Source organism: Dermacentor silvarum, chromosome 9 (genome assembly GCF_013339745.2).
Source record: "Dermacentor silvarum isolate Dsil-2018 chromosome 9, BIME_Dsil_1.4, whole genome shotgun sequence".
NCBI classification, from domain to species: domain Eukaryota; kingdom Metazoa; phylum Arthropoda; class Arachnida; order Ixodida; family Ixodidae; genus Dermacentor; species Dermacentor silvarum.
This window is the reverse complement of record NC_051162.1, coordinates 65406016-65430879: the sequence shown is the minus strand read 5'-3', so window position 1 is coordinate 65430879 and position 24864 is coordinate 65406016. Positions and strand designations below refer to the sequence as shown.

Below are 24864 nucleotides of genomic sequence, written 5' to 3'. Positions count from 1 at the left end.
CAAAGATTTATTCAATTCCTTATTATGCCAGTCACTCTTTTTTCAGCCAACTAATGCACACGACTTCAATCTACATGATTCAATACAGCGTGATTGGAGCACGGTGCGTTAGCGAAAACTCTGTTGCATTTCCGACAGTTGATTGCAGAGAGACATGGTAGAAGCGGTAATGGTTTCGTATTCGTGCGCTGTCGCTGAGGCTACGTTTCGGCGAGCCACCGAAAGTGCCGGCTCGTTTCTCTAGAACAAAGTGCTCCGCGAAAAGGGTCAATAGCAATGGAAGTCTAAGGAAGATTACTACCTACTATAAATCAACCCACTTCCGTAATGCGGTGTGTGGCTACATCGTTTGAATGTCCTTCGTATTACCGTCGACTGTAATTATGAGATCGGTTCTCCCAGAATTATTATTGCGATTAGCATTCTTTGTCATTTCGCGATATATCTATCTATCTATATCTATCTATCATATTACCCTCTCCCAGTGGCGAAAGTAGTCTACCACCATGTGCCATTAGTTATGTGGTGATGTGGTCATTCCGTTGTCATCATTTCAGCTTTGTGAACTGATTCTCGTCATGCTGTTGTCACGCATTGAACGCCGACTCAGCGTCACAAGTTGTCTAATATCTTGGGCCACTAGGTATGTGCTCATGCTCGTGAAACCGTCGTGGTCTTTGCATCGTCTTCAATCGTGCTTTGTCATCTGACAATCTTCAAGCCATTATCGTCATAGTCTTCATGCAATGGTTGTCTGACGTCGTCAGGAGGCCGTCGTGGTCATTTCAACGTGATCAGTTTCGTCATCCACGCCATGATCCTCATACATGCTTTGTAATACAGTAGTCGTCCCTCCACTGTCGCCATACACACGTCGTCACCCTATTTTAGCCATGCCATTTTATGCCCCCGTGGTCAATGCGTCGTCACCATACAATCGTTATCACGCATTGCTTCTCATACCGTCGTTGTGACGCCGTCGCGGCCATTCCATCGTTGTCATTTTAATTTCGTCATCCGACACCCGACGTGCGTATTCGCAACGCCATCGTCATTGCACCGTTGTGGTCAGGCCTTAACCGCCAGGCTGTTTTACGATCGTGATTACTTCAGTAATGTCATAGCGTCTTCGTCGTTCCATAGACGTCAATCTTACTCCGCAGTTCTATCGTATTATGCGATCGTTTTTCAAACGGGATTATGCAACTGTGGTCATGTCGTCATCATGGCGTCGCCGTCACGCAGTCGCTATCATGCATCCGTCGTCGCTGTGGCATCTTCGTCGCACACTCGTCTTCATTCTATTGTCTTCACTTCGTCATCTTTAGGCTGTCCTTGTTACCCGCCGTGTTTGCTCAGTGGCTATGGTGTTGGGCTGCTGAGCACAAGGTCGCGGCATCGAATCCCGGCCACGACGGCCGCATTTCGACGGGGGCGAAATGCGAAAACACCCGTGTAGTTAGCTTTAGGTGCAGGTTAAAGAACCCCAGGTGGTCCAAATTTCCGGAGTCCCCCACTACAGCGTGCCTCATAATCAGATCGTGGTTTTGGCACGTAAAACCCCGTAATTTTTTTAGGCTCTCCTTGTTGCACTGTCATCATCGTTTAGCTACCGTAGGCTTATTTTCGTCGCGAAGTCATCGACATGCCGCCTTTATCGTTTCGTTGACGTCATTCCATTGTTGTCATTGCGTCGGCTTCAACCAGTCGTCTTCTTGCTACCATGCTCGTGGGCGACCTTGACAAGCGAGCGTCTTAGCCAAGTGGGACATTAGCGGAGCGTTTCGCATAGAGCCCAAGCAACGGAAGTTTCAGACTCACCGCTACAGATGGTAACAAACGTAACCCCAGAAATACGGTGTGTCGCCGCTTTGTTCGAATGCGAACTGCATTACCAGTGACGGCCATGGTGAGATGAGTTCTGCCGCAGCTTTAAACGACACAAGAATGGCATGTGTCTTGAATTCTCAGCAAACGTTTGTTCTTAACTGCGTGATATTTAATCGGAAAAGCCAAGCGATCTTCTCATTTCTCAATGTTAGGCATCGCTCCGCATGTCGAAAAGGTAATTTATCATCATCACTGCGCTAATTCAACATTTGAACCGAGCATGTAACAGAGACGCGCATCTTCAATTTTCATAATACCGGAAAGCTCAAAAAGCAGATGATGATAGAGAGAGACGGTGCTCTCTTAAACAAGCGGGAACGTGTTAATTATGGATTTAGTGCTTCCCGTGCGTACTAGCTAGCACAAACTGCTTCTTACCAAATTAAAGGCCGACAAATACCTGGTAGTAGTGTTATGCAAGGATGCATATATTCCCCTGGATGAAATTAGTCAATGTGCATTAAGGCAAAAAAGGAACATTTGCCTTTTAGTTAATGATCACTCAATGAGGACACAGTCTTAACACTCAAACAAGACTCCACTTGCCGTCGTTTTAAATGCGCAAGATTTATGAACAAGGCAGGCACACATTGTTTAGGTAATATTTCCTAAACGTTTCAACGAGGCAAAGTGACATTACCAGAAATTTATTTAGGCTTGCTTTGTGTGCCTGGCGGCACTAATATCTATAGCCACAGCACTCGACATCGTCTATTCTCGTTCCCTAGAGATGCTCTCAGAGAAACACGTCAGATTCCTTACAGGAACCGTTTCTCGCGCGTAGTAGGCTTGATCATGAGATGCTCTTTCATGTCTGTTATATTTTCCCATCTTCTGTGTATTCCTATTTAGCCAGTTCATATTCTGAGCATTCAGTGAATAAACGTACAGTTGTTAGCGCGCCCTGTGTACGTGCAGATCTTGTTTTTCTGGTCCCTTGTGTTCTTTGGCGATGTTTTACTACGGATAATGACGCAACTAGTCCAAAAAGTTCGTCTTCACTCAAACAATTTTCTCTTGACTGAAGCAATAGTGTCGTTACTCGTTGCAATTTAGCGCCTCCTGAAGGTAGAACGGAGTAACCTTTTCGACGAATTCAGGTGTATAAACTAGCGTTGACAAATTCTCTTTTAGCTGATTTCACTGTAATAGGTTGTTATATGGAAGAGCACGTCATTTTTTTTTATTTTGCGCTGTTTCCCATGCGACCGATTGTCATTGGGGCATCACGAATTTTAGAAGACATTTTTTTTTGTATTTTGGCCTATGCGGGTAAGTAAAAGTAAACAAAGCGTACAAAATTTTGCGTTCGGGTTTGCAAAATATACCATCGTGCATCTGTAACTGTGCAAAATACTTTTTACGACGTCAAAAAGCTGGTACTTAAAGCGACGTCGCTTTCTCCGTATTTTGTGATTTACTGTACATCTTATCACCCTTGGGCTGCGTTTTTTATTACTTTAGATTAATGTATTTATTCAACTAAAATCATTTTTCTCTATAGCGCTTCGCAACTTCCTCCCCCCGCACTTTACAAATTTTTTCTCTCGGCTTTGAAACAAATAGGGCAGTGACTGTTATATACTATCTCTGAACTTGCACAGAAACTGTCAAATAATTTTGAAATGTAAATGTCTCATGATTTTTGTTCTTCCTCCGCTTAGTGAAATCGACGCTGCTCACTGCAAAGGACCGTTACACAAGTCTTACACCTGCAAGAACTGCAGGATAACCATTGAAGATGCCAAGGTACTGCGCATCAAGATTGATCCTGGGACTGGCCACTCCTACTACTCTTGCCAAGAATGTTGAAACTGCGTTTTTTGAAGCACACTTTCCTACAATAATTACTCGAAAACAATCCTGCATGCATAGGCGCCTGCAAGAACTAAAAGTGTGGCCGTAATGTCCGCATGCGAATCACGTGTACCACACCAGGGGTATTTGCCAAACCTTTGTCCTTTTGACATTGTGCGGCTTTATCACTATTTCACTGAGTCGTTTCTGGACGTCCTTAAAATGTATTGCGTTGAGTTTATTCATTTTCCCGAAAATATTGTGTTTTAGGCACTGCAATTTAAAGATGTGTATGTGTGTGTGAGGGCCAGACATAGTGTCATGGTGCGTTTGTAAAACTATTATTGCCAGGAAATTTAGAAATATAAAGTGGCAGTGCTATGACGGTGTCTCGCTCAGCTTGAACACTTGGTTCAATCGCGGTCTTAGTAGCCGAATTTCGGTGGGCGCGGTATGAGAGATGAGGGTGCGAGAAATGATTCGTTACAGGAGGCAGCAAATGTTCTGCAATAGTATGTCAGACACAACGGGCTAACATGCTCTCCCACGAAATCCGAACTCATAATCGTTATAAATAAAGACAAAAAGACGCCAGACACTGACACCCAACAACAGGCACCGATCAAAATTGTCTTGGAAAGCGGCCCGGTTCCTCCGGTTCTGACCATTAGTGCTGGGCGTGCTTATTCAACACAACATGCAGAATACCGCGGCCCTCGATCAAAAAACTGCAGAACACCGCCAAACAAATTTGTGGACTGCTCAGGCGAGTGACCAAGACAGACAGAGGAATGAAGGAGATGGGCTTGTGTAGGTTGATTCAGTCATTCCTAATCAGCCGCATAGTCTACTCATTCCCCTATTATCATCTCAGAAAATCAGACAAAGCTAAAATAGAAGTTATAATTCGACACGAGTACAAATGGGCACTAGGTTTGCCTGTTTATACCAGCACCGAGAAGCTCCTCCAACTTGGAATGCACAACACCCTAGAGGAGCTGATCGAAGCACACAAAAGAGCACAAATAATACGGCTATCAGACACGATGACGGGACTACACATCCTGAGTAGACTGAACATTAAACCCATATACACCACGAGAGGCAGGGCACCACTACCTCCCGCAATCGGACATTGCATATTAATCAAGCCAATACCCCAAAACGCCCTGGCGGGCAGGCACGACGGCAGGAGAAAAGCCAGGGCAGACAAACTCTTCAAAAAGCACGAGCAAGACCAAACCGCGGTCTTTGTTGATGCCGCCAACCAGCGACACAACACATACACCCTGAGTGCCGTGGACGGAGAATCTATAATCGTAAATTTGGCCTCAACTAGAGCCGCATCAATCAGAAGCCGAAGAAGTGGCCATAGCGTTGGCCATCATGAACCCAACTACCCATACTGTCCTTAGCGACTCTAAGAGCGCTATTCTCAGCTTTATGAGGGGCAGTGTGGGACTAAATACAGCCAAGATCTTGAAAAACTTCAATCAGGAAGACAGAACAAAAATCAATCTTGTCTGGGTCCCCGCTCACTCGGGAAATCCCGGCAACGAGGAAGCGCATAAAGTGGCCCGAGGGTTAACAAACCGGGTCGCCCTCTCCTTGGAACCGGACCCCTCGATGGGAGAGGTAGGGACTTCCCACAACGAACTTACCAACCTATACAAAGAGAACAGGAGAATATATACCCAATACCACACAGCAACCTTACGAGAGCGCAGGCCACTATCCTCCGCCGAATTCAAACTAACAGCCTTATCACCCCTCATCGCTTAGCTATCTTCACAGATTGGTAGGTTGACCCAATATGCCAAAACTGCGACAAAAATGCCATAGCAAACCAAACACACATCCTCTGGGAATGCGAGGGTCTTCCGCCACCCAGAGAGCTTCTGCCAGCTACCTCTGAAACGACATGGGAGACCCTAATACGGTCTCCTGAAGAAAAGCTACAAAAAGGAATCGTTGCCTGGGTGGAAGAGGTCGCCGCAGACAAGCGGCCACCTACAACGCCCTGAAAATTTTCTTAATAAAGTTGTTTCCTCCTCCTCATGTGCACACAAAATGACCCTCAGGTGGTCACAATTCCCTTACATAGAGGGCCTCAACATAGAGGGCCTCAACATGGAGGGCCTCAACATGGAGGGCCTCAACATGGAGGGCCTCAACATGGAGGGCCTCAACATGGAGGGCCTCAACATGGAGGGCCTCAACATGGAGGGCCTCAACATGGAGGGCCTCATCATAGTATTGTGCTTTCGGCGCGCAAAAATTTCAGAACTTTAGAACGACAACGTAATAAGGAAGGGAAACAAAGGCCGAAGGTAGGGAGGTTAACCAGAATAACGTCCGGTTGGCTACCCAATACCGGGGGTATGGAAAAGGGGAACACAAAGATGACAGGGAGAGAGAGGAGGGATGGAAAGAAGGGAAATGTGCGGTGTGCACGGAAATGTGCACTGACGCGTGTGTTATTGCACTCATGTTACAGACGTTCACACAAGCCTGTCGACCTCAAGAAGCACAAAAGTGCCTTCACCGCTTTATGGGCCGACGAGCGATGGGGGCGGTTTTCCAGCAGCACCTGCACAGAAAGTGTCTGATAGTCCAGTTCTTTTAGCGCGTTAACAAGTTCTTGTCTTTCTGAGCCATATCATGGACAGTGGCACAGCAGGTGGTCGATAGTTTCATCAGTGCCGCAGACCTCACATGCTGCACTGTTGGTCACTCCAATTAATTTAGAGTATGCCTTTGTGAAGGCAACTCCTAACCAAAGGCGACAGAGAAGCGAAGATTCACGTCGAGGAAGTCCGAATGGAGGTCGGAGTTGCAGCGAGGGGTTTAATCGATGCAGTCATGTAAGTCTTAAGTTTAGTATCGACGGTATCGAAGCTGCCTTGCGGCGTCTGTCCTCGAAAGCGGAATTGGAACGCTGTGCTTCTCTTGGTGGGATGTGCGAGTAACGTTATCTGCGGAATCATTGCCACTGATTCCACAATGACCAGGTACCCATTGAAAGACAACCTCATGGTCTTTTTGTTGAACGTAATGGTGAAGTTTCACGGTTTCGTATGTCAGCTGTTCATGACATCCGCGTCGGAGAACTGACTGCGTGCACTGTAATGCAGGTTTTCAGTCAGAGAACATAGCCCATTTTCTAGGTCTTTCAGAATCAATTAATTCCAGTGCACGACGCAGAGCCGTTAGTTCTGCCGCCGTTGAGGTCGTGACATGCGATGTCTTGAACCGCAGTGTTATTCCTCGAGTTGGTATAACTACCGCATCACCAGAACTGGACCACGTAGTCGATCCATCGGTATAGATGTGCACGTGGTTGCTGTACTTTTCATGCAAGAGGAGTAAGCTCAGTTGTTTTAGAGCAAGGGCCGGTAGATCTGACTTATTCTGTAGTCCTGGAATCGTTATATGTACTTGTGGTCGGCTCAAACACCACGGAGGAAGCACTGGCTTGGCCGCATGTGCGTACCCTGAAGTAAACGATGCACGATGTGCATGACAGTAGCGCTAAATGGCGAGCAGGGCGTTTCAGCACTGAGAATCGCCAGGTGGTGGGAAGGGGTCCTAGCATGGTGTCTGAGATGCATGAGCATTGTCTCGACGGTAATGAGTGTCGTGATTGGGTAATCCTGGGCAATGGCAATGCTTTCAGCCGTTGACGCACTTCGTGGTAAGCCAAGACATATCTTAAGGGCTTGGGCTTGAATGCTCAGAATCGTACGCAGGTTAGTCTTGCAGGTGTTGGATATTGCAGGCAGGCTGTACCGCAGGAATCCAACGAACAACACCCTGTACAGCTGTAACATACCGTGTATGGATACTGCCCAACTTTTTCCTGCAAGGAACCTGAACAGGTGACAGATAGCAGTCGGCCACTTTTTCACGTAATTCACGTGCGGAGTCGAAGACAGGTCTCTGGGAATTACGACTCCCAAGAACCTGTGACTTCTGCTGTATGGTATACGTTGTCCGTTAATTGATATGCCGTAAGCAGAGATTGGCTTCCAGGTGAATGCCACCATTGCGCACTTTCCACATGAAATTTCAAGTCCTTGTTGACGAAGGTAGCAAGATGCGATTGTGGCTGCCTTCTGATGCCGAGCGCGAAGCTGAAGTCGTGTTACACGTGATGCCCAAATCAGATGTCGTCCGCATAGGTGGAAAGTTGTATGGTGCTAGGCAGGATGTCAACTAATCCAATGAGGGTTAGATTGAAAAGCGTCGGGCTAAGCACTCCACGTTGAGGCATTCCTCGGCTACCGTAATGCTCGGATGTCGGGCCATTTTCTGTGTGCCCATAATAAAGTCACATAAATGAGTGAGACTCTACAGACAAAGCGGCGTAGTACAATAATTCCCACTGTATTAGAGCAAAGGCAGTGTGGAGTCTCCGCGAGTAAATTTATTAGAAAACTATATAATGATTGTTCCAACACCTTTTGAATGCAGTCCCAGTCTAACACCAAAGGTGAAGTTTTCATTGCGGTAGCAAATTATTAGACAGCTATAGGCATTAAGATTAGCAGTTTAATCATCTGTATAAACTGATGTAAAGTTTCAAAGATTCGCTTACTAACTAAATTAACAAGCATGGTGTCATGCACGCACTGGCAAGCTTGAATACATCTCCCACGATAACCACGGACACTCGCTGACAGAACGCTGCCGTGATGAAGATCGGCTACATCAGCGAGCGAATTCCCCTTTTCTGCTTCTCACTTAAGCACGAATTCGGCACACTAGAACTCAGCGCGCACGAAGCCGGGAGACATTTCGGAATGGCCAACCTTCTAACCCACCACACATTCCTTCGAACTTAGTAGGCGCGCGGCAGTGCTAAACCGTCCCACGTGCTACCGTGTATGGAGTTGAAGTGGGGACGCGCTATACCTTGCCCCACTCCACCCCGCCCCCCGCTCCTAGCACGCGCACATTACCAAGTACCCCCCTTGCGCGCGCGAAAAGTGGGCACATTTCCTCCTTCCTCCCTTACGCGATTGAGAAGACGCCGCCGCACGAAGCCACCATCCTTCAAGGCTCCCCCTCACACGGTTTCCCTGGTGGCTACAGCATACGGTTCACGGCCGGCGATCTTATCGCACTTCGACTTTATACCGAACATCACGGTGACGGCGAAATCGACGGCGGAAATTCGCCTGTAGTGTCCTTATAATTGCTGTCGCAATAAAAGAAAAGATCAGCACTCCACGTTTAACACGCATTAAATAACATAAGCGAATAATTTCATAAACGCCCTTCCGGTAGAGGCGAGTCCTTGACATGGCGTGCTTTTATCCTCGGAATTCGACAATCCCTTACTAAATAAGCTGAAATTTGAGTCCCGCTCGATATCAACATGTTACGTCGTTATCAGAAACAATACCACAAGAATTAAAATGCCACATATGGTAGAGCAAGGGTGCACCAGTTCTACTCATTGTACATGGATTGGAATTGACATCAGTGACGTGTGAAATAGTTTTAAGTCAGAATGACGCCGCATGGCCATCTTGTCTATAATTTAAATGTTCGCACTTACCAGAATGTCACAACCGCGGCTTAACCGCGAATCCCGAGCGTTGGGTGAGTTGGTACGTGGTCATGGTTGTAATGCTGATGCACAAAAAGAACCTAGAGCGACCGGGACTGAGGATATAGGCTGATGACGATGATGATTATCATCATCATCGTCATCAGCCTATATTTTATATCCACTGCAGGACGAAGGCCTCTCCCTGCGATCTCCAATTACCCTGTCTTGCGCTGGCGTATTCCAACTTGCGCCTGCAAATTTCCTAACTTCATCATCCCATCTGGTTTTCTGCCGACCTCGACTGCGCTTCCCTTCTTTTGGTATCCATTCTGCAACCCTAATGGTCCACCGGTTATCCATCCTACGCATTACATGGCCTGCCCAGCTCCATTTCTTGCGTTTAATGTCAACTAGAACATCGGCTATCCCCGTTTGTTCTCCGGTCCACACCACTCTCTTCCTGTGTCTTAACGTTAGTCCTAAGATTTTTCGTACCATCGCTCTTTGTGCGGTCCTTAACTTGTTCTTGAGCTTCTTTGTTAACCTCCAAGTTTCTGCCCCATACGTTAGCACCGGTATAATGCAATGATTGTACAATTTTCAGCGACAGTGGTAAGCTCCCAGTCAGGATTTCGCAATGCCTGCCGTATGCACTCCAACCCAATTTTATTCTTCTGTAAATTTCTTTCTTGTGATCAGGGTCCCCTGTGAGTAATTGACCTAGGTAAACGTACTCCTTTACAGACTCTAGAGGCTGACTGGCAATCCTGAATTCTTGTTTCCTTGCCAGGCTATTGAACATTATCTTTTCCTTCTGCATATTCATGTTCAACCCAATTCTTACACTTTCTCGATTAAGGTCCTCAATCATTTGCTGTAATTCGTCTACATTGTTGATGAATAGGACAATGTCATCTGAAAACCGAAGGTTGCTGAGATATTCGCCGTTGATTCTCACTCCTAAGTCTTCCCAGTGTAAGAGCTTGAATACTTCTAAGCATGCAGTGAGTAGCATTGGAGAGATTGTGTCTCCTTGTCTGACTCCTTTCTTGATAGGTAACTTTCAACTTTTCTTGTGGAGAATCAAGGTAGCTGTGGAATCCTTGTAGATGTTTGCTAAGATATTCACGTATGCCTCCTGTTCTCCTTGATTACGCAATGCCTCTATCTCTGCAGGTATCTCTACTGAATCAAATGCTTTTTCATTATCTGTGAAAGCCATATAGAGAGGTTGATTGTACTCCGCAGATTTCGCAATTACCTTATTGATGACATGGATACGAGCCATCGTAGAATATCCCTTCCTGAAGTCAGCCTAGCTGTTCTCTTGGTTGGCTGAAGTCAAGTGTTGCCCTGATTCTATTGGAAATTAGCTTGGTGAAGATTTTATACAATACTGAAAGCGAGCTAATGGGTCTGTAATTCTTAAATTCTTTAACGTCTAATGGATGAGTATAATGTTGGCGTTCTTCCAGTTATCAGGTACACTTGAAATCTTGAGGCATTGCGTATAAAGGCAGCAAGCTTTTCAAGCATGATATCTCCTCCATCTTTGAATAAATCTACTGTTATTCCATCTTCTCCGGCAGCTTTTCCCCGGGTCATGTCTTTCAAGGCCCTTGTAACTTCATCGCTAGTTATAGAAGGAGCCTCTGTATCCGGTTCATCACTATTTCGAATGAAAGTAGCTTGGCTGTTCTGGAAACTGTACTATAGAATTCTTCCGCTGCTTTTACTATGTCATCGAAATTGGTGATGATATTTCCATGCTTATCTTTCAGTGTATACATCTTGCCTTGTCCTATGCCAAGCTTTCTTCTTACTGATTTAATGCTGCGTCCATTACGTAGTACCTTGCTTCAAAGCCGCTGTGTGGTCGTCGTTCGCATCGACGCATTCGCGCGTATGTACGTTCATGGTCGAAGGACCTGCGGAATCACAAACGTTAGAATCCCCAAATCTTGCCGTTGGTACATGGACGGGCTCGTGAGGGCAACGCAGGCTCGCTATAAAAAAATGTCGGAATGTGCGACGGCGTCGGCGCGCACAAACTGTGGGTCGTCGCGGATGCAACTTCACCCCCAGATGTGCTTCTAGCCATGACGCGAGAGAATATGATAATTACCGCGTGTGGAGCTGTTCTGCCAACGCAAGCTTTACCATAGTCTCGATTAATGCAATACATACCAGCCGTAAAGATACATTCGCGTCTATAGGCGTTTCTGCATGTGTGCGCATCTTTGTGTCCTCGTATTTATGCGCATGTGTGTGTGCGATAGTCTGTGTGGGTGTGTATGTATTGAATACGGTCGGTTTCGTATTGTAACTTTACATATAAGAAACTACCTCCCAATTGAAGTCATTGCCGAGAAAAACGATTTCCTCACTCATACCTATTTACGTATAACTCCTGATAATACTTTCTCATAAATGCTAAATTTGATTTTTAGAACTGCCTTGCTAAATAACTGTTGAAGCTAACACTTTCTTGTACCAAATTGCTGCTTCTTACTTAATTTTGCGAGAAAACGTGGACGATTTTGATAAAATCGCGACGTCTTTCGTACGCACTCGAAGACGGCGTGGCAGAGGTGGGAACCAATATTGCGCCGGTGGTGACGGTAGCCTCATTCTGAAAGACGGGTTTCGTATCAAGGCACTCTATGTTCGACAAAAGTGACTGTGCAACTTTGAGGAGCCATGGATGGGTTGGAACTGGGTCACTGTGCTCGCTTACCCATGCGGCAGTGGACCAACGTGCACGTGACGGACAATGATGCACAGCTTCTTTCGGGTTGCCTCCAGTCGATGTCCCATCATCGCGGACTCCAGTGAGTGCCGCGGCCTAGAAATTTCTGCGAACAAGGTTCTCGATGATTGGTGGTAGTATTAGACAGTGCCTATATGCATTGGCCTTTCATGTTGCCCAAGGAAGTGTACCCCGCATCCAATATGAAATAAAACATTTCATGTTATATGGTGCTGGTGGGCACTCGGATTCTCCCCTCCTCACCCGTCTGCTTTCATTCTCGTGTGTGGCAGTATCGGCGAACTCAAAGTACGCTCATACGCCCGTATCCTAATTATTATGGCGTGCATGTCACGCTTCGAGCACCTGCGCATTCAACCCTGAGGTGTATAGGAATGTCGACATATACATGATGAAATGTATAAATGCATAGATGTATTTCACCGCTTAAAGGAACGGCGCGGCAGTGAAGCGGTGTCGCGTGCTCTTTGCGTAGCCGACGACCTTACTTCGTCAAGACAGTTGCGATGCCAGCGCCGCTAGTTACAGCGACTCCCGCTGGGGACAGCTTTTCCGGTGGAGCTTGTGTTCACTACCTGAACATCGCCCCGAGGGCTCTGTGGACGCTGCGCATGCGTGAGCTGAGAGAAGGTGAGTAAGGAGAACAACTCTCCTTTGCCGGATGTGACGTCACATTGTTTGTTTTTTGCTTTTTGAAATAGCTACTCTCGAACGTAGATTACTTACGAATGACGGGTGTCGGCTGCTGGTCGGCTGCACCACGCTCTGCGCGCGCTTTTGTGCATGTCGGAAAGGCCCAAGCGTGCGCGATATTCTTGCGAGCGCAGTTTCGTGGCCTTGGCCTCCGTGACATTTGCTTTCGCCATATGTGAATTGGCGGCTTGCCGACAGGTCAACCGCCGCTGTACTTCATTGAATACATTGTTTTTCGTGATCGTGAAATAGCAAATGGCGCGTCGCTGCGTTGGCGGCTTCAATCGAGAGCGGTTGCTGCGCATAGCGGGTGATTTAATTGCGGAAATACGTGCTGCATTATCGGCGTAAATAGTGAAAACATTTACGCTCTGAGCCTTACTACCTTCAATCAGTCAGTTACCATATGTTACGCTGTTATCCACTGCACATTTCTTCATATCCAATAACGATCTGCTTCAAGTATCGACGAAGTGTCTGTTGATCGTGCCGCTTAATATATTTCTTGTTTTTTTTTCAGTCAGCCTTTTTTTTTCGCTTACGACTCGCGATGGGCAGCAGCCTTACGTCCGTGAAAGCATTCCTTTCGAGCAAACCTTTTCAAATTAAGTTCTCGCTCATTTTCACGAGATAGCAAATTTCAGTGTTACATTAGCCATTATATTTTCGAATTTCATGTGATCTTGATTTAAGTTACCTCAGGTTGTATTTACGCGCCAAGGCTTTTAGGAAAAATAGTTGTGAGCTGAAAATCAAAGCGGTGTGCCACTTTTTGATGTTGTGATATTTGTGAAATTGATTATATTTTCCCATAGTCATGCTAAACTACTTACCGGTCACATGCTTGGACGTCTGAAGGAGTACTTGAAAGGTTTTCCTTCCAACCCAGTATTGTAACTGATGCCTGTCAGAGGTATGAGAGTGGTATTTGCCCTGCAGCACTGCCATGAGTTCAAGTCAAGATCCAGATGTGTCGCATGTAATAACTGTGCTCGCCGACTGTCTCTATCCGTATGTCACTAGAAAGTACAAAGGATACATTTCTGAATGGTTGCAACATTTCTTTTTCGTTCCATGTTCAAAATATTTTTTCGTCTTTTTCTTGTCAATAAGGACTTGCACAGATTGCAGTTCCGCATAGCTTGGCAAAAGCATTGCATAGTGGGCCTGTAGGTTTTTTTAAATTAAATGTTACCCTTCAGACTGGCCAAATATTGTTGACAGCAACAGTGAATACCTCCTTGCGGTGCTGCATTACATATATTTTGCATTTCCTTGGAATGTCGGTTCCATGTTCCTCATAACAGTACATGGTGCCATTTAGTTTTCTACAGTGTCGAATTGTACACTGACACTTTCAAATGAGCAAGTGTAGGATTGTATTGCAACGGAAATAACAACATAAGTGCTTCTTCAATTGTCTTCATCACCGCCTTGATAGTGCCTTCTTCAATGTGCGAGAATGGCTTGTAACAATATTGTTAAGTGTTTCATGTGAGGATATGGAATACAATAATTTTTCTCCTTTTCCACTGAACCTATTCAGCGGGAAAAACATTTTGACAGCTACCCCTTTTTCATGTTGGCCATAACATTTTGTAGATAATGGTGTGACAGCTTGGGAAGTGTCTGGTGAGTACTGTTAGTTGGTGCATAATCATATTGTTGCTACTGCGAGGATCACAGGCACTTTTTTCATATTAATAACACGTTTTCATGTTTCTTTTTGTGGCTCAATCGTAAGTAGACCTGGTCACTTTTTTAGTTACTTTGTCATTTCCTTTTGTTACATATCAGTATTATACACTATCAATTAAGTTGGGCTATGAAGCCATTTGATGTTGCATTCATGGAGAATCCTGGCCAATCCCTCGTCATGGTTGTGCCACATTTCATAGGCAACAGTCATATATAGTCTGTCTTCTTGTGGTAAGAGTGTATCCCAAAGTCTGTTTTGGATGTTTGCAGAGCAGTTCAGATTTACAGACATTAATGCCAGCTCACAAAGCACCTCATACGGCAATCAGCCAGCCACCCCTACAGATGGGGAATTCTGCAGTTTGCAATCGTACTGTTTCGGTTGTCCTTGGCAGAGGTTTCAATTGTACAGAGTGGGAATATATTGTAGGACCATATAAAAATAATGCGATGACAATGGCCGTATGGTTTAAATTATAGTAGATTATGACCAGCATTAGCTCAAGCGCTGCTAAAGGTGTGTGGTATGTAAAAATTAATAAAGTGCTGGTTTTAAATTAACGTGCAGCCTAGCAGGTTTCGAGAACTTTTACTCTGGCAGAATGACAAAATAAAAATTATTTGAAATCAGTGATGCCACGCTGGTGAGGCTTGGGCATGAATTTCTTCCAGTAATAAGCCTGCCAAATTCACAAAGATCTTGAATGAATTCTTCACTATGCTCAACTGTTTTGTTGTTGCCCTATATTGTTTCTGTAGGAACAGTGCACAACAAAAATCTTGCGGCTTCCTATTGTCTTAACACCTTAGAATTGGCTTAGATCCATGGTTCTCAGTCATGGATGTATCGGAGACCACTTGTAATGACGGGGGAGGGGGGGGGGTATAAACTAACACAACGTGAGGCGTGAAACAGGTGCCTTTTATTTGTACTTGGCAAAGAATTGTCAAACAAAAGTGCCACTTCAACTCAATCTGGACAGCTTGTCAATACGTGATGCAGTCACGCTTAAGCTGAGTCACATATCTGCAGCCACATTCAACCTATTTCTGTATTTGCTTTTCAAGTATGAAAGCCTGGAAAAAGCATTCTCACATGAATATCATATAAAACTGCAACAAAAGCTTTACAGCCATCTCATGTAGAAGCGGAAACATTTCTGCAGTCCCCAACCAGAATGCCTCAAGACTTGCAGCGGCACAAAAAAATAAAACTTGGTTATTTTTTGTGAGCGCGGGTTTTGCCGACCCCTATTTGGGAACCACTGCCTTAGATGTAGGGCCATTTGATGTTCATCAATTAATATTTATACATGATTTAGATAACGCCTTTCAAGAGAAGTGTTCCTCATGCTTCCACGTAAAGGAGCACTGACATAGGAGCTTTGTGCTTCATTTTTTATATTAATCTGGTTGCACATGCCAGCTTTTAAGATCACACCATGGCATTGAAAAGCTGGGTGTGCCTTGAGCGATTCTTAACGAATGCCAAGACCTGTTTCACTAAATAAAATAATCTTTTGACCATTCTCAAACATCTTAACTAAAATTTAATTCTGGTGTTCTACAAGTCACAACCACGATACAATTACGAGGCATGCCGTGGTTGCGGACTCCGGCTTAATTTTGATTGCGTGAGGTACTTTATAGGCACCCAATCCACACATGCGTTCTTGTATTTCGCCCCCATGCGAATGAGAATTGTGCTGCTGAGGTTGCCACGGCGAGGATCTAACCCTCGACCTCAGCAGCACAATGCTTTTCAGACATTTCTTTGCATTCAGCACAAAATGAGTCTGATCTACAAACTTTTCTACTGGCACTTCTCAGGAAACATGGAGCATCACCCTCACCTTCCAAGTGGCTCCTACCATCACATATCAAATGTGCACCAAGAAAGAAAGGCCAATGTTGTGGTGCAGAGAGGCCTTGACATGCTCGGCATTAAATAGCACAATAACGGCATGGCTTACTCACAAACTGGAGCGTGTATAATTTGCTTGTGATCTACCATACCATGATGTCACGAAATCATGGAGCCACACTGCCTTTGGCATTTTGAAATGTTCGCATTAAGGATAATATATTTCTTGTGCACAGAAGCAATATAAAGTTTCATAGTGTAATTAACTGATTGGCAGCTAAACACGCACAAGAAAAAGATTGTGTCAGGACTACTTAAACTCTGCAATGTTGAAATGAGCTTGGCCCATTCTTGCAATGTTACAGTTTTCAGACGAATTCAGCTCTTTCATTACAGTTATGCCAGCTTTTGTACTTTTTAGACATGCAATGTTTGCCCCAGTTTTATACGGCGATCGTAGATAGCCGCACCAAGTTGGTAGAATAATTCAGAAGTAAATTTTTGTAAAAGCACCACTTATGCCCAGGCTTAGAATATGCCAATGTACTTTGTGATTGTCATCAGCAATACCAAATCAATAAACTTGAACGTGTTCAGAAATTGGCAGCAAGATTTATTTACTCTTCCTATCGATGAACGCAATCTGCAACAGCCGTGGCAACAAGGGCAGGACTGCAAACGGTAAATGTCTGGAGAAAAATAGCCTGCCTATAGTTCCGTTATCAGTTGAATGGTAAATTTAACTCAATTCACCTGCTCCAACCTGGAAGAATGTTTTTTTTTTATCTGAATAACTCACGAGTTCATGTGTACAAATATTCATTTTTTGTTCACACTACAGCTATGTGGAATAACCTTGTTCCTGAAGTTTTCAGTGGTGTTGATGGCTTGACTTTTTTTGAACGTAATTTGAAGTATTATTTTTTATAACTTGTATTATTATAGTATTCTGTTTCTTGTGATGTGTATTTTTATCGATGACTGATTTTACTCTATTGTATATGCACATCCCACCCTGTAATAGCCCGTATGCATGAGCTTACAGTATCTAAATAATAAAGTAAAATGGGGTTGCTCCATGTTGAGGTCTACAAGCATGGCATTGTAAATGGGTGCCAGAAGCAGCAGCTTTTCAAGGTATTTTGCCACACCATGCAAAGTCCAGTTGTTGTGCCCCTCTCCACTCTCGCTAGTAAAACCTGGTGGTGAACAAGGAGCTTTCAAGGTATGCTGTGCTGTTCCTAAAATGCCGCCCGACGCGGCCATCTGTTTTGCCTACAGGACGAAAAGTCCCTGGCCATGGAGTGCATCAAACCTGCAGAAATAGCTGTTGATTGTGCTACTGAAGTTCTAGAGATGAACTGTAGTTTTACTATCAGGTAGAAAATTACAGCAATGCTGTAGCAAGCAGTGTGATGAAAGCTGTTGCAGCGCTCTTCCAAGGCATAGCCAGCACTGCATGCACATACTTTGCAAACTCAAGAGGTTTTAGCAATAATACTTACAGTAAATTGCATTTGTGCAGCTTCACTCTGTTTTTAATACTGGCAGGCTTTAAAATTCCTGAGAAAAGGTAGGTCTTTTTCTTTTATTTGCTTATAGACAAGAAAGTGTGTGTGCATGGAAGGGGTTAAGGCCACTTTATCAAGCCACAATGCCTCCTGGCATGATAAAATGAGGCCTTGCGCATTTATCTGCAGTCACTCACTGCGCTTTCAAACACATAATCAGAACAGAGAGCACAGGAAAACACACAAGCAGTAGATTCAGCAATTTATTTGAAACACATGCAACCACATGCTACGTACAGAATACGGTCAACTTAGGTTAATTCAGGAGCTGTTAATGTGTCCTACCTTTATATGTTAAAATGTTTCAAGTTACATTATGATGCCAGCTGCTAGAGTTTTAAAGAGAACCTCGCAGAGAAACTTAATCTAGTATCTTCACGCGACCTGAACTTCCACGAACTCACGAGGAACCAGATAAAGAGTAGCAAAATTGATCACAACTCGAATTTAACAATATTACTAAAGAGTCATGCGACACAGCATACATATTGCGTTGTATTACCACAAACATGGCTCCACACAATAGTTTTCTCTGAAAACACAAGTGAATGCAGGGAACTGCAGTACGTTTACCATTGTAGTGAGGTTGATCAGCTCGATCACAGAGAAGGAAAAGGAATGGCAGATTGTCCTCCATCCTACCCCCTCCCAAAATGGCAATTCTTTTTACCAGATCAATCTTATATATATTTTTATTTAATATAAATACTACAATGACTATGGTTATTGTATCGGAGAGTAGGTAAGAGTTGGTCAGCAATGTCAAATGCACACAACCTGTGACTTGCAAAACAAATCAAACTGGTCACTATTTAGTGACAGTTTTCTTTTGTGTGTAACAACTTGGCTCTTGAGAATTTTCTCATTCTATAAAGGTTTTTTTATATAGTAAAATATTTGGAGGCATTTGAGGTATCACCTAACCCAAGGGACTTCCAGTGGCAGCCTGTCTGGATCTCCTGATTCCCGACACCCACCAATATACAGCACATCTGACTGCTGCAGTGGTCAAGTGCTCTGCAGCTGTGGCAAAACGAGGGATAAGGGTTGATTGTGAGATTCATGGCAGTTTCCAAGTGTTTAACCTAGTACCTCCTCTATACGAGGTCGAGAGAGACTATGCCACTAGACCACTGCTGTGCTGCAGTCGCCATAACATTATTTACTCATTGTACAGCTGGGCTTGTTGGTAAACATAGGCAGAATGCCAACTCAAGTGACCACTGTGTGTGTCTGCTCATCCGTGTTCTCATGCTGTGGCTCAGCCTTGAATGCATGTGTAGTTTCAACACTGGCTACTATATTTTGACTACGAATATAATTTCTGTTTTTTAACTTATAGCCAACTAACGTACCTCATACTACATTCTGAACGTTGCTGCAGTGTAGTGGGATTTCTGTGTAACGCACTGGCCTCTACCACCAAATGCCTGGAAAATGAAAAAAAAAATAATTATGTAGATCCCACACACTGTGGGATTTATGGTATGGGAAGCATTGTGCAGGTAAATGGCTATATAGCATTGTTATGATTCTGCCGAGCATTGCAACATTGACCAACGTGTTTGTGTATGGCGAGTGATTGCATGTGTGACAAGCATTGCGGGGAGAGTACAAAGGCCCTTCGCCTTCGTACTCTCCTTGCAATGGTAGTAATATAAATTGCAAGACCGTCGAGGCTTGGGCTAGTTGGTACATACTCGAGAGGGAAACAGCGCAAAAAACAGTCAGTCAGCGCTGGTGTGTGTCTCCCTTCTTGTCTTCTTGTCGTGTTTTTTTGCGCTGTTTCCCTCTCGAGTAATACAAATGTTTCTTTGCCTCTTCCTGCCTACACTGTGGTGGTTACTGTTTTACCGAGTGGACAACATGGCTTATGCGGTATGCACAAATGGTTATGTGCCCATTCTTGGTCCGTCTGCTGATTTGGGCATGTGTCACTGTGGCACAAGGAGTATAGAATCCTTATATGTAGTATTAAGATAAATGTCATACTTCTCCGTGCATGCACCTCTTGTCAACATTTTTCACTCAACGAGCACATATCACCTTCACCCTCAATGCAAACGTAGTACAATGTGACACAGTGTCCATGTTGTACAAGCTGCTACAATGAAGGGACTGGGAAATGTGGGCGAATCGCAAAGATGGAGCAGTCTAACAAAATACCTCAAAGTGCTGCCACAAAGGAAGAATGGGAGAAACTGACATGCTCTCACTTTGACGAGCAACATGTACATGCACACATGCTCCGACACATATTGTGCACCATAATGCATGGTCCACTACCTCATACACCTAGCTAAACATTGGCGAGCGTGAAGTATGTGCACTACAGCGGCCTAATGGTTAGAGCGTTGGGTTGTTATGTTTGCAGACAGGTTTGGACTCGCTGCCAGACATATTTTTGTTATAAATGGGAAAGGCCAACATGAGCCGGGACATAAAATTGCCCACTACAAAGTGCTTGGTATGAAAAAAGAATTCTTTCCATTAAAAATGCTCAAATCCTGCACATGCAATTAGTCAGTGCTTTTCCACACACCTAAAATGTTCTGCGGTGGAGCACGGTGGGAGTGTGGTGGCTTTGGCACAAGGTTTACGTGCATAACAGTAAAGAGTAATGCAACAACAGCGGCTTTTTCACATAACCAACGTTCATTGCGGTGCAGCACAGTGCAACAACCGCGGCTTCCACACAAAACTAAGGGGCATAATGCTACAGGAAGATGGAGCAATGTCTTTCACAGACACAATGTAGAGGCTGTTTGCGGGCACTTCAATGATTTTATAATCGACTAAAGTGGTTGTAAATCTTGCGACCATAATGTTTTCAAAAGGAAGCTTTATATGGCTAAACGAAACGAAAAAGCGTTTGTCTGTCGCCTGTGTACAGATAACTATCATCATCAGCCTTGGCTTAAGCATCGTCTCTTCCGCAGCTGGCTTGTTGGCACCCCTCGGGTTTCGCTCACGCCACTGCTCCCACGTTCGTTGTCTTCTTCCACAGCTGGCTCCGTTGCCGCTCATAATTCCAACCCAGAATTTCACTTCTCTTGTGCCGTCGTAATGGAGAGGCCGCATTAGCCATTGTTTAAGGAGGTTTGAGCCATTCGTTGTTTTACGTGACGGACAGATTTAATTTTCAAGCAATTTTAAAGAATCGCAAGCTGCAATGGCGGGCAAATGCTGCTAACCACACCGCCAAGCAAGCATGAGACATCGAACGCAAGCGACAACGGCAGATACACCGTCAGTGACGTTCTCTCCGTCGCAGCCGAACGTGTATGTAACCTCATTAAGAAACACAAAGACGTAATTAACTCAGTCATAAACACCGCGGCCGCACGTCTTCGCTGGTTAACCATCTGTATGGAGTGCTTGGGCGGTGATTTTTTCTTTTTTTTTGTTTTCACTTTTCAGACTGCAGAATGCTTATTTCTGCATTATATTAGGGCAAATAAGTAGCTTTTTATTTTCAACACCTTTTAAACAGTGCGTTGTAATGGTGACCACAGTGTATTAGTGGAAATATAAAAAAATTTGCATATGCAGATCAATAAGTGTAGCCTCTAGGATCACTAAAATAATGTCAAGAAGCATGAATAACTCTCACCTACTGAGTGCACATAAAAAGCACTTCCAAAACGTGGGCCTAAATGCTCAAACTTCAGTCACAGGATGCATTTTTGGCGTTCACCAAAATATGGGCCATGACCCTGAGACTGCCTACATCAGATTCAGCTTGCAGTTGTGAAGTGGCCTGGGAAGTTCACAAATAGATGTGAAATTATTTTAAAGTAAAGTACATGCTATAGTTTGTATCTGCAGTTGTGCCTGCTCATAGGATAACTGGCGCTATCTAGCACACTTGTGATAAAAACAGTTCCCCAAAGGAAAGGCGCACCTTTTATAAAACTTCCGTGACTGTATATCAGGTCTGATACAGTCACAAGATCACAAAAAGGGTATGAGAATCCAAGACCCATTTCCTTGAGGCAAAGACCTCAAGTTTAGCATAGAGCCGGTAATCAGGAACAGTCAATCCTACTCACACATGCCTATTTTATTTTTTATTTAGTTTCAGGTTCACCTAAATTATTGCCATCATGATAGCCATCAAATAACATGGTAGCATCAATTTTTGCAGTAATCATTTAAGCATTGAAATCTAAAAGCTTGCAGCAGTGTGAAAGATCAGAAGGACAAGGGAAGAGAGGGGAGGCATCATATTCTAAAATTTCACATTTTTAGTGAGTTGCAGTGTAATAGAAATTGGCAAGCACTAATTGAGCGACAAAGCCACTGGACACAGGAAAAGCAGATTTAGCTGAAACACAGCAGCCTGTAAGAAAGAAAGGCAACAATCAATCTTTGCGACGCCTGGTCTGAATCACTGTTTTACATACCATCGGTGATCACGAACATGCTGAAGGTGAAGCATATGCTGTGGCTCATTTTGCGTCGCCTGTGCTATTATCTTACTAAAACCATTTGTGAAAAAGCATGCCAACAATAATTCAGAATTTAGCATCAGGTGTGTCCTGAAGCATGACATCATAGCCACAAGAACGTTCAGGTGTCGCCAGAAGTAACCTGAACGATGAGGACACATCTATAGCGGCTTAACTTTAACAAACTGAAAGCCTTGGAAGGAAGATTCACTGAGCTAACACATGTACAGCAACCCAACCAGAAATCTCGAGCACCCTCTGAAGAAGAAGCGAAAAGGCACTCAATGTGCACATTGCAGGGTTGCAGTGTCCAATGTATCATTTATGCTATGCTGTGTTTGATACCTAAAAATTGTGATTTAAACATTAGAGACACAGGAGCCTAGAGTCATGTTTTTTCTATGCTCGATCGAGTTGTCAGTTGTGGTTAGCTTAGCAAACTAATTACTAATTAATTACTGTTTAGCGACAAAGGCAAGCGCCAACAAAGGATGTGAAAGAAGATGGTTGTTGGTTTTCGTGCTCACTCTGCTTGGCCATGAACCAAGCCCCTTTAGTGAATCTTTATTCCTGACATAAATCACATATACAGCTAATTTTCCACACACGTTTATTGTGCGTGCTGGTTCTATTGTTCAACCTTGAACTTTGTGTGCGGACTCTACCTCCAGCCTTGGCTATGCCTGACTACAAGGAACAGCAAGATGCCACCTGACCCCCAGATGTCAAATGATCTGGCGTGTCAAGGCAGCAAGACTGTGTTGTATTCAGCAGCACTGACAACCATGTTGTGGTGGACCGGCTTTCCTCCTATGTACAACACGACACATCAGCAGAAAAAGAACAAGGAAATGCCTCACACATGTGCACGGCGCTAAACAGGATGCACTACCTGCAAGAAAGAATGGGGTAGAGTGAACTTCACGTCACTCGAGCGCCTGCCTACAAATGTTTTTTTTTTGGGCACAACATCGAGGCTGTGATTGAGGTAATGCCCAGCACCATATCGAATACAAAGCACAATATGCCAACATAGAGAAACCAAAAACAATTGCACGCACAACGCGTCACCAAAGCAAACACAACACCCGCTTTATATGTTGCATCTGAGCTGAAACGGGTGAATCCCAAACTCTGCGAGTGTCACATAACATCCGAAAGCATTAGCTGCTACGAGAGAACCAGTGAGATTAATCTGGCGAGCTATGCATGCATCTGTAGCCTACTGGGGAAAAAATTGAGCTGCTGCACTAGGGACCCGCGTTCAATACCCACCATCAGGAGCATTACTAATTATTAATGAAGCTACCTGGGCCGGTGTACGAAGAAATTCGAAAATAGATCATGATAATGCTTTGCAATAAGAGACAACTTGCTGCCGGTTGGAGCTTAACCCACATTTTCTGCTTTGCGCTTGCGATGCTCTACCAAGTGAGCTATATCAGCAGTTGTCCCAATGTCCATTTTCTTGGATAGTTGCACATGTGTACCAAACTTCGTCCTGGAAGTGATAGGCAGCAGAACTAACAGTCATGATGGCAGATGTGAAGTATCCTTTAAACCCCTGACATTACATATATTATCTCAAAAGCAGGCACGAGTGCCGAAAAGTAGAACACGAGTGCCGATGAACACGATTGTTCTGCCTTGAGGCACTAAGAATGCCAATGTCGAGATATTTGCATTTTATGAGCGACAAAAATCAGGGGAACCACGGGGCTCAATTTTTTGTTAGTAACAAGCACGTGATGGCAACAGACAACGAAGCAACAGTGGCTGTATAGAAAAATGGGCTAGAGCTTACGACAACCATTGGCAACTCACAATAGAATTCTTTCTCTACAATTTATTGTCTAAAGACACCTGGAAGCAAATTTTGTGGATTGTACTTTTTAGTGTGTCCTTTGCGACTGCAAATTTAAATGCCTGTAATGATTTGCGGCAACTTTACGGATCTGCATCCGTAAAGGAACAACGGATCTGGATCTGTTGTTCCGGTATGCGAAGTGACACACTAATCATGATTTCCCGTAATTATGTATGACCGATTCTGGAACGTGACTAGTGATTTGTTTTCTGGAAGTGTCAAATATAAAATACAACTACTTGTCGTTTTAGAGAGCGAAGCTCTTCGACTGAGTTTAGGTCATCCTAAATTCGTTGCTAACTGTCTGGTTAAACCAGAAAGCGCGCCTACCTTTTCTTGACAGCAGATTCCGCATCGTTAAGCTTCAAACCAAATTAAAAACTTATGAGTCATCTCTGCGACGTACGCAATAAGCATTTAATTGTGAACCAAATTCAATTTTTTTCAGAACACGTGACCATGGTTGCATGACCCGCAGGTTGTATGCAGGCCGAAGTCGTACCTCTAAACGTTCGTATTCGGAAGGTCATTCTATTCCATAGGTCTAGGTCGTCACTCAGAATGGAGTTAGCTGACAGTTTACCTACTACCCCAACTTGCTGCCCCCAATATATTTGAATGCCCTTTCGCAAGGCTATTTTGCCCATTTCACAATAAATGTAACAGCGACTGATGCCTCCCTCTGTGAAGAGAAGGCAGGCGTGGG

The 24864-nt window shown here is 44.3% G+C and overlaps 1 protein-coding gene across 1 annotated transcript in view; it reads left to right on the top strand.

Annotated features, from left to right (window-relative positions):
• The first annotated feature begins 5757 nt into the window (after positions 1-5757).
• The window catches only part of LOC119463638 (neprilysin-1), a 50439-nt gene continuing 31332 nt past the window's right edge, over positions 5758-24864 (top strand). Inside the window, exon 1 of the mRNA XM_049655297.1 lies at positions 5758-5945. Coding sequence (XP_049511254.1) covers positions 5758-5945 — 188 coding nt within the window. The remainder of the gene's footprint in view (positions 5946-24864) is intronic.